Genomic DNA, 11,065 nt, shown 5'->3' on the forward strand with positions numbered 1-11,065 from the left:
TAATTTTTAAAAATAGTTGTTATTGTGCAATAATTATAAGAATAAAGTAAAAAATTTATGTTTTTATTTCCGTGCAATGAAAGGGGAATTTTTTTCCTAATGCCTGTTTTGATAGACGAGTTTTTTTAAGGAAGCGGAAGTGGAATTAGAAATGCAATTTGGGCTTCCAGCTCCACTTCGACTTCTCCAGGCTCGATTCACTCATACCAAACGGGCCAGAAGTTATAACCAGGGCTAGCTAGGCAATGAAAGACATTAGTTGGCTGGCCATTCATCGTTCATTTGGTTATAAGCTGCTACTTTTGCTTTTCTTAAATGATCTAGAAACCTAGATTTTTTTAATATATGTAGATGAATTTGCAATTTTTTTGACATAATGCCAGTTGGGTTAAAAAATATTATTGACACCATTTATTGCTCTATCCTACTCTTTCTATTAGTCTGTAGCAATTACATTTCCTGTGATGTGCTCTGCATTTTGTCATGATCCATCTGTTGGATTCCTCATGACTAAATTATGGTGTTTGTAGTGGGAAATTTGAAATTGTCATCAACAAAAGAAATTCAGTGGAGATAAAGCAAACTAAACATTGAAACAAATGTTATGCTTATAATTGGCGATTACTTGTTTTTTGTGACGCATACATAAAACATTTTAAAACAATAATCTAGACTTGAATCTGTCTTGTTAATAAGCTCTTATTCATCTTCAGCCTTTCCAGTTTATTTCCCTTGGTCTCTTTGTCTGACTATGTTCTTCCAAAACCAGTGATTTTCAAAAAGAAGATATACCTCCTCAATTGGAACTTTCTTTGTTTCTGGCAAAAGGAAGAAGACAAAGCAACTCATGACAACAATCAAGCCTGCAAACAGCAAGAAGATTCCATATCTGAGGTGGCAAAGGGACATGAGGAAGAGCTGTGCTACAAGAGCTGTGAAAATCATGTTCACACAGACCACAATACTCTGTGCAGCAGATCTTATCTCCAATGGGAAGAGTTCACTGGGAACCAACCAACCCAAGGGACCCCAAGATCTTCCATATGCCAAGACAAAAATGAAAATTAAAATCACAAGAAAGATGCTGATGCCCTTTGACAGTTCTTTCCCGTGTCCAAACTCACGAGCCAAAACAACAGCCACAGCAACCTGCAGATGGAGAGTAGTATAAGCCCTAAATATGATAAAATGACAAAATATGTGATGTTCAGGCATATTTTGAAGTATTGATGCTTCACATATGAAAATGCCATTGCAAGAGTAATTACCATGCAACATATCATTTCAAGGCCAGCTTCCAAAAAGAAAGCTCTTCTGCCAAACTTGTCAACTAAAGCCATTGATATCAGAGTAGCAACAACCAGTGCGCCACTGGTAATGAGAGATGAATACAGGGATGCGTTGGAACCAAAGCCTAAACTCTGGAAGATGACAGGTGCATAGAAGAGAATGGAATTATTGCCAGTTAGCTGCTGGAATGCTGGAATCCCCAAGGCTCCTATTACTAACTGTGGTCTGTACTTGCTCTTTAGGAGGTTCCTGAATGGATTTGTGATTGCTTGTGCTTCCTTACTAGCATCAATTAGATCTTGAAACTCAGCTTCGACATTCTTGGTACCTCTAATTCTCTCTAATACTACCCTTGCTTCTTCGATTTTGCCTTGTTCCACAAGACTATTGGGTGTCTCAGGACATAAAAGGCCTCCAATAAGCATTAGAATTGCTGGAACCCCAGCCAATCCAAGGGATATTCTCCATCCATTGGGATGGATTTTGTCTGTAAAATAATTCACCAGGTTTGCAACCAATATTCCCATGCAGGTTGTGAATTGAAACAATTGGTTCACGGCTCCTCGGATGTTTGCTGGAGCCATTTCTGATAGATACAGGGGAACAGCCTGTACAACCAAATGACAGTTAGTAAAATAAGAAAGAAAAATTCTAGGTATTCTCAACCACCAGAACTGTACTTGATATGCTTATGCTTTTCATTATTAAATAGTTAATCTTATTATATAAAATTTCTCTTGGGGAGCATGTGACCTACTTGGTTGCCAAATCCAATCCCTCCACCCAGAAGGACACGTCCAATGATTAGCATAGCAATGTTCTCAGCAGCAGCATTGAGGATTGCTCCTGCTAGGAAGCTGAGAGATCCAACTATAATACTGGCTTTTCTCCCTTTCTTTCTGGTTAAATGTGAAGCTGCAAATGTCATAACAAGAGCAGAGAAGTATAGAGATGATGTGAAAAGAGTCAGCAACTGGTTGTCATATTTACAGTAATCTGTCTCTTTCAGATGCATTTGCTTCCTTCTGTACACATTTGGGAAGAATTTCTCCAGGAAATCATCCATGGAGGTTACCCCACCTGAAAAATATCAAGTTCACTTCAAAGCTGTCAGATTTTGCCGTAATATGAATACCATCATTCAATTTGACTAGTTCTGTAAAATGCTGACTGCAGCACAAGAAACCTACTAATCTGTAGAGATTCTTCGGTTAAGAAGTTCTATATTGTTCCAGGCACGTTAGCTGGAGTCTAGCTGATCATGTCACATGTAGAATACCATAACCCATAGGATTGGAAGTTATAGTCTTTAAATATATTCGTAATTTGATATTTAGCTTTTACTACCTAATTTTGGAAATCATAGCCATTCATTCCCAGTCATCTTAAATCTATAGTGGAATCATGCCACACCATTATTTTTAAATTTTAATGTTCAAATGCCTACTTTCCTAATCAAGTACTCCCTTTCAAGTTTCACTGAAACACAACAGTGGAGAAACTAGACTCTTGTTTCTGGGTTAGCAAGAACAGAGATCAGTCACATTTGCGCCCCAAAGTTTCCACATGCATGCATACATATAGATACACGTTTACATTTGAGATTTAGACATCTCTTACGGATCTTAGCTAATTCTTTTGACAATATAAATTAAAAATGAGGCTATCAAGCGGTTACTCTAGATGTCTTAATTCTGAATTTTACAATCTGCCTTTTTTTGGCCAAGTGGTTACTCCAGATATCATTCAACAACTGACAGAAATAACAAGCTTTAATTCACTAAGGTTTATTACATGAATCGTATAATACTATTATGCTCTATCATAGTATTAGGCTCCATCAATAGCAATTATTTATATAACATGCCCCATGAGATTTCAATTCACTTCTTTCATTATCATCATCATCACTATTGTTAATTACTACGACTACAAGGCTACTGCAACACACACTTCCACGGGTAGAATCGAACCCGCATGCTCCCTTATTTGGGAGGAGATAGTGCCATTTGCTTCACTGTTTCATGGCCATTCGCTCTGTTAAATCAAGGCAAGTCTATAATCAAAGCTGTCAGTTTTTAGGGTTGGTTTCGGTAAATAGATTTTTACATTTGGAAAATACTTTTGAGCTTTTCAAATATAAAAAATTGTTGGAGAAATTTTTAATTGAATAAAATGACTTTTGAAATGTGGATTGAAATAAGGTTTGAAAGTGAATTTTGAAACCCTATTTTGAGTTAAATTCCAAATGTCAAATGTGAGTTGGACATTTAATAAGGGGCGTAAATTTGTACACACTTTTTTAATTGATGATGCTACCCTTGATTTCTTTTTGTTTTTGTTTTTTTTTTTTTTTTTTGCTTTCTTCACACAAGTTCACTTCAAAGTCCTCAGATTCTCTTTCATTTCTACTTCCCTCAATGTCTCTTGCTATTCCTCTGACTGAACATCTCACATCTCCCTCTCTTTGCCATCAGTACTCCCTCGTCGGCTAATGAATGTTAAACTATTTTATTACATAATTCTTTTTCAACATATTAAATTTCATATTTTTTATTCTTATTATTTAACATATTAAATTTTATGTCATTTTAAATTTTTTAAATATTTTTTAGATATTTTTAAAATATTATATTTGTGTAACAAAAATTACAAATCATCATAAATCAATATATTTTTTAGTCATTATATATTCAAAAACACAAATTATCATTTATCTATATAATTTTTAATTTATTAAACTGGCTTTTTAAAAAATATATCTAAATGTAAATTTTGTTTAAACAACTGAGTTTCATTGAATTTATTTTTGCCAAATAAATTTTTGGTAAACAGACTTTTGGCAACTAAAAACCACACCCAGTTTTGTTTATATTGTTATAGTTTCAAACTTCGAAGGCCAACTTCAGGTCAAAACAAATTAAAAAAAATCGAAGTCCAACTTGCAGGCTGCTGTTAGGTGCTTACGATTCATACTCCAATAATGAATTCTGTATTTTCTTCGTCTCATAAATCCCAAGGGGGGGGGGGGGGGGACCACAACCTCTGGTTTGAAAAATCGAATTCCAGACTGACTATATGCATAACCGGGGCCTTCTCTCTGAGTATTTTATGAAACTTGATATTTTTCATTTCCTGTTTTTCTCTGTTTATGTCAGAAAAAAAGAGCCGAGCCAAGACGAGGAACCGCGTAGCTGACAAACATGAGAATATTGCCTGGAAAGTGTATGCGTATAAAATTGATTCGGATTAAAGTTAATTAGTTGAAACTTGAAAAGGAACAATGATAATAGTGGTGAAAATGAATTTGCAAAAACAGTGATATCACATTCATGTAGATCGAGTGAGAGAATAAATTTTATCTAGCTAAAAACTTCATACCAGGATTCTCTTACTCATTAGTTCAAATCAGACAGCCAGTCTCAGACAGTACAAGCACAACAATTTCAACGGGACTAGTAAAATTTAATTTAAAGAGAGAAGACATATTCTGTTCAGTGGGAGAAGAGAGAGAATTTTCCCGGACAATTTATGGAAGGAAAATGAGATGGAGAAGAAGGGAGCAGACCTGAAACACCAAGATCATAACCGAAGAGAGAACCACCGAGAGCGCCGACGAGGCAAGAAAAGGCGAAATAGAGAGTGAACTTGTGCTCATAGAGATGAGCCCTTTTAAGTGGGCCAGCTTCTGCAAATCCTCCTCCCGCCATTGTTGCTCGCTCACAGCTAAAGTTAAACTAGAGGACGGATTATCCAGAGCTCAAGTCAACAACTCCAAAGGGAGAGAAATCGCAAGAAAAGCTTGACATCCTTCCGATCTTAAATATGAAAAACGGATGAGAACGTTGAATTTTTGAGGCCTACAAAGCAACAAGAACGTTGACATTTGTTGGCGTTGTTTGAGTCAGATCCAAATTCCGCCTTTCTACTTAAATATTTATGCATTTAAGAAATATAATTATCATGGAGAATCCATTGTTCTAAATAAAGAAAAAGTGACTTGTTAGGAAGTTTATCGTGTAATTAAATTGGTTAAAAAGTTGCCTCAATTTAATTAAAAATTTCTAGCTCAAGTGATGAAAATAGAATCCAGTTAAATGCTTTCAGAAAGAGTTTATCTCCCAAAAGAATCTCATACTCAATTTAAATTAGGGCTTAATTGTTTTTTATTTTTAAATAAAAAATAAATAAATAAATTGGTTAAGTGTTTTCATTTTATAAATATTTTTTGAAACTGTAAAAAAATTTAAAATTATCTTCATTATTTTTATTTTTAAAATATATTACATTTGACAATTCTTAATTACTTTTTAACTATCATCAATTATTATTATAAACCATCATTATTAATCACTATTAATTACCGCTATCAATATTTTTTAACTCCAAAATTATTTTCAATTTAATATAATCAAATAGATTTTTATTTTGTTTTGTTTTTGAAAAAAATTAAAAATTAATTTAATGAAACAATTTTTTATAATAAAAAATAAAAGGAAAGTAAACAAGGTCTTAGTGACGGCATATCAAGCTCTTCAATCAAGGAGGTACAGTATGAAAAAAAAAAAAGGAAAAAGTTAAAAACATTAAAGTGTGATGAGACTATTGTACTGAAGAGTTTTTTTTTTTTTTTCCCCTGGCAGACATTAAAGTGACATCGAAAATTACGTGTACCCAATTTCCGGGCCAATGCATAACGCATGGCCATTCAAAGGTACTGTGGTGACGATGATATTCGGCTCTTCTCCGTATTCGTTTTCACAAATTATCTATAATTCATTTTAAAAAAAATTAAAAAAGAATAAAAAATGTGATTATTTATTAATGTTGAATAATTTTAATTTCAAATATCTACTGCTGCTAACTTGTGAAATATAATCCATGAGTGAGTCCAACACTACTATTATTTAAAATAAATAAATCAATTTATTAAGTCAGGTGGGAGTGACTCAATTATCATTTAAATAAAGTTGAAATTAAAAGTTTGTGAATATAAAAGTTACATTGAGAGATTTATTCTCAATAAAATATAAAAATATTTAAATTTAATTCAATAGTATCTAATATTAGATATTTTCATAGATGGAAATCATCAAATCTTTTTTTTATTATTATTAAAGGTCAAATTTGTTCAATAACAGTAATGTTAACATAAAAGCAGATCTATAATATTTGCATAGATGGAGATCATCAAATCAAAATGTTAATATTTTAACGTTTTTATATTATATAGGCTAAATTGTATTTTTGATCTTTTAATTTTATACGAAATTTTAATTTAATTCTTTAATTTTAAAAATTATCTTTTTAATTTTCTAATATTAACATTGTTAGTTTTAAATGATTAATTTTTATGTCAATCCTTATTATTTTAGAAAAAATTAAACTTAACATATTAATATTTAAAAACATTTTTTTAGTATTTAAAAATTTAATGTATTTTTTTTTGTAATGAAACTAAATGTATTATAGTTAAATGATTAAAAAAATATTTTATAAAATTAAAAAATTAAAATAAAATACTTTGTAAAGTTAAAGGAATAAAGCTATTCATTAGTTATATATTAAATTATAAATACTTTTAATACATGGACAAGGGAAAAATTCTTACTTAACTTGGCACTTATAAAAAAAGAAAAAAAAAAACTTGGCATTTATGGCAAGAAGGAGGCTTGGATTAAAATGCCAACTCATTTTAATTCTTTAACCTTATCTAATATGGAAAGGCTAATGCCAAGTTGTCAATTACAATGACATCCATAGACTACGCATGTTCCTTGTTCAAAGTCAGTTCTCCAATTTCAAGATGAGGTGTCAAAATTATATTATCTTATTGCTTTATGTTTTCTTAATGTCTATATGCTTCCTTGACACTTAAACGGAGTTGTTACCTATTCACACAGTATATATTCAACAACAACAACAACACAACAACAACAATAACAATATAATGATAAAATTTTTAATCTGTTAAATTTTTTTAGTTATTAATTTAATTCCTCAAATTTAAATTTATTAATTTAATCTTATATATTTTCTTAAATTATTATATCAATCTTTTAAGTTTAGAAACACAAATAGGCGCTTAAATTAATATGATGTACAAAATATGTGATGATTTGACATATATATATATATGGTTAAATGAAAACAAATTGACTATCAAATCAATTTAATTTTACCAATTAAATTATTTATGATTAATTTTTTTAAAATTATTGATTCTATTTTTTTACTTAAATAATCACATTTCTTTTTATTAGTTTACATGGATGGCAATTTAATGTTTTTTTTTATCTATACTAAGCATATTTTAATGATGTTACTTCTTCTTTAAATAATAAGAACTAAATTGATAACTTAAAAAACTTAAAAGACCAAATATATAAAAGTTAAATTTGAGAAACTAAATTAATAATTAAGACAAACTTAAAAAATTAGAAATTTCATTATTTCAAAATAATATATAGAAATGACTGCATCTCTACCTCTAATATCCCTGTCTGAAGTCAAACTTCATTAATTAAAATAATTTGGGAGTAAAAAATTTCGAACAAGCATGATAAGCATCTCCAACTTCAACAATAATTCATAAGGTGGCAAACCAAAGCATTCAAAAATATTAAAAAAATTCAGATGGATAAATTTTATTGAACAAATTATTTTCTTAAGATAAAAATCAATTGAATCAGCGCTAGTAATCAATTTGATTACCTCGACAGATGGAATTACACACATAGTCCCATTGAGTGGAATCTAGTCTAATGACGCCATTTACATGTACACACACATATATGTATGCATGTACATATATCTCTACTACTTCACTAACAACACAATCTTAAAAAAAAAAAAAAAACTAGTTTGTGCCTCATGCAATGTACAGAATATGAAATTTTTAAAAATAATTTACATAAGTAATGATATTTACTTAAACTCTATAATGAGTTTTTATTAAAAAAAATATTAACTCATAAATTAAATGTACATATACTATACAAAACAAAAAATTTAATAATATTATAATGCATAATGACAAAATTACATAACATAGCTATGCGTCTCATTCAATAATTAGTGTAACTACTCTCTTATTTCAACAATTTAATATTTATCATTGTTATCAACCGTACTCAGAAAACCTATGTGGTATAAAAGTAACGCCTCCATGATTCACAATGGCAAAATTCATATATTTAAATTAAAATACATAATGAAATTATAAAATGTAGCTATAAGGATTTTCTTTTTTCAACATGCGAATAATTTATGACTTGCTTCACTTAAACCAATATGATTATGAATGATCATCAAAATTGCAACCACCTAGTTCAATCTTACTTCTCATTCGATTCATCCTCCCTCATGCTTTATCTTCTTTTCAACCTGCTATCCTAATTTGACCCATTACCCAATAGTTAAAATCAAGGGAGAATTTCATTTAAGAATGGCAAAAGCAACTTATCTTTAGGTGGCTCCCAAAGAATTCCAAAATATGGGACTGAATTGAAAATAAGTTGAAAGTAGAAAAGACCAAAATATCCTTAGTTCAAATATAAAAAAAAACAAAATAAAACCACCAGCCATCATCACTGGTGATTGGAGCTTCGCTAGCGATGGCAGCCACTGGACTTCCGTCGTCGGAGCTTTGGCATCCAGCTGGACCACCGTCGGCGATGGCTAGAAAATTATGGAAAAAGGTTTTGGACCACTAAGCCACTCAACCCATTCAATCATATAATGTATAAAATTATATATATAATAAACTTTGTTTTCAAACTATTTGATTATTACGTTACTTGTTAATACCTTAAAAGGACTTGTTAATTACTTAACTTTCTTGTAAACCCCACGACTCCTGCAACAGAAATAAATTACTTATTAACCGTGTAACTATACTTGTTAATACCTAACAGGACTTGTGAATTACTTAACTCTCCTTGTTAAATCCATGACTTCCATAACAAAGCTACATTACTTGTTAGACACATAACTATTATTGTTAATACCTTAATAGGATTTGTTAATTACTTAACTTTACTTGTCAGATCCATGACTCCTTCAACTAAACTGCATTACTTGTTAATCATGTAAATTTACTTGTTAATTACACAATAATATTGTTAATTGCCTAGCTTGACTTGTTAATACCATAACAAAACTTATTTAATTGTTGTTTCAAAAAAGCAACCAAATTACTTGTTAATTGCATAACTTTACTTATTAATTCCTCAACAATACTTGTTAATTATCTATTGTCACTTGTTAAATGAATATATAAGTTACATAAAAATTGAGTTTGTCAGATAATGAAAGCAATGATAGTCGAGTCTCCCTTATCAGTATTAAGCATACTTGTTAAAATATATTAGGCTTTAGTTGTATAATATTTTTCAAGCATATAGCTTTAATTGTATAAGATTTTTCAAACCTCTAGTCTGATCAATATTCATCAAACTAGAGCTTTAGTTATCTGACAAACTAGAGGTTTGATGAATACTGATCAGACTAGAGGTTTGAAAAATCTTATACAATTAAAGCCTACTATATTTTAACAAGCATGCTTAATACTGATAAGGGAGACTCGACTGTCATCACTTTCATTATCTGACAAACTTAATTTTTTCTGTAAATTATATATTCATTTAACAAGTAACAATAGATAATTAACAAGTATTGTTGAGGAATTAACAAGTAAAGTTATGCAATTAACAAGTAATTTGGTTGCTTTTTTGAAACAACACTTAAACAAGTCTTGTTATAGTATTAACAAGTCAACCTAAGTCAACCTAGGCAATTAACAAATATTGTTGCGTAATTAATAAGTAAAGTTATATAATTAACAAGTAATGTGGTTTAGTTGAAGGAGTCATGGATTTGACAAGTAAAGTCAAGTAATTAACAAGTCCTATTAAGGTATTAACAACGACAGTTATGTGATTAACAAGGAAAGTTAAGTAATTAACAAGTCCTTTTAAGGTATTAACAAGTAAGTTATGCACTTAACAAGTAATATAATAATCAAGTGGTTTGAAAATAAAGTTTATTTTATATATATATCTATATATATATATATATATATAACTTTATGCTTTATATGATTAAATGGGTTGAGTGGCTTGGTGGTCTAAAATTTTTTAGTGAACTAAGGGGTCGTGGATTCTACACCTACCTTGGCCACTTTCAAAAAAAATTAATTCACCATAATTCTCTAGCCACCACCAATGGTGGTCCAGCCGACGAACGAAGCTTTGGCAATAGTAGTCTAATAGCTGCCTTCGTCTATGGTCACTAGCAACAGTGGCTAGTGGTTTTCTTTTGTTTTTTTATATTTAAACTAAGAGCATTTTGATCTTTTTTACTTTTAACTTATTTTCAGTTTAGTCATATGGGACTAAACTAATCTTTTGAAATTCTTTGGGAGCCACTTGAAGATAAGTTGCTTCTGTGGTCCTTAAAAGAAATTCTCCTTAAAATTAATCTTAGGGCAATAATGATTTTTATCAAATAAATTGGTTTCACTTTTGATAGAAAAGACTTAATGATATAGAACTTCTTCTCTTAAATCATCTTAAATTGAGTTAGTATCAGTCATAAAGAGGGAGACAAACTTGGTAAGTTGTTGAAGAACTTGCTGCTTGAATCTTAAAGACTCTGCCTTTCTATTGGAGTATTGATTTTAAGTATTCCATTATCTTGTTCATAAAGTATGTCTTTCTGTAGTTCTTGCCCATCCATTCCTTTTGTTATCAGCCCATAAAAGCCTTAAGTATAC

At 30.4% G+C, this 11,065-nt stretch overlaps 1 protein-coding gene across 1 annotated transcript; it reads right to left on the minus strand.

Moving 5' to 3' along the window:
* Positions 1-568: 568 nt before the first annotated feature.
* LOC129293439 (sugar transport protein 14-like) lies at positions 569-5,183 on the minus strand. Its single transcript, XM_054931416.1, has 4 exons — positions 4,859-5,183; positions 2,048-2,370; positions 1,269-1,898; positions 569-1,149 (listed from the first exon to the last, which is right to left on the minus strand). The coding sequence occupies exons 1-4, from the start codon at positions 4,998-5,000 to the stop codon at positions 724-726; spliced, it is 1,521 nt and encodes a 506-aa protein (XP_054787391.1). The 5' UTR covers positions 5,001-5,183; the 3' UTR covers positions 569-723.
* Between the last annotated feature and the right edge of the window lie 5,882 nt (positions 5,184-11,065).

This window comes from Prosopis cineraria, unplaced genomic scaffold (genome assembly GCF_029017545.1).
Source record: "Prosopis cineraria cultivar Desert tree isolate PC_DT_omini unplaced genomic scaffold, ASM2901754v1 PC14, whole genome shotgun sequence".
NCBI classification, from domain to species: Eukaryota; Viridiplantae; Streptophyta; class Magnoliopsida; order Fabales; family Fabaceae; genus Prosopis; species Prosopis cineraria.

What these genes read in the sequence shown, in the direction of transcription:
- LOC129293439 (XM_054931416.1), bottom strand. Translation starts at nt 5,000, where the DNA reads ATGGCGGGAGGAGGATTTGCAGAAGCTGGCCCACTTAAAAGGGCTCAT. An exon ending in TTATGATCTTGGTGTTTCAG is followed by an intron (nt 2,371 to 4,858) that starts GTCTGCTCCCTT and finishes GATATTTTTCAG; the next exon opens with GTGGGGTAACCTCCATGGAT. An exon ending in GGATTGGATTTGGCAACCAA is followed by an intron (nt 1,899 to 2,047) that starts GTAGGTCACATG and finishes TTGGTTGTACAG; the next exon opens with GCTGTTCCCCTGTATCTATC.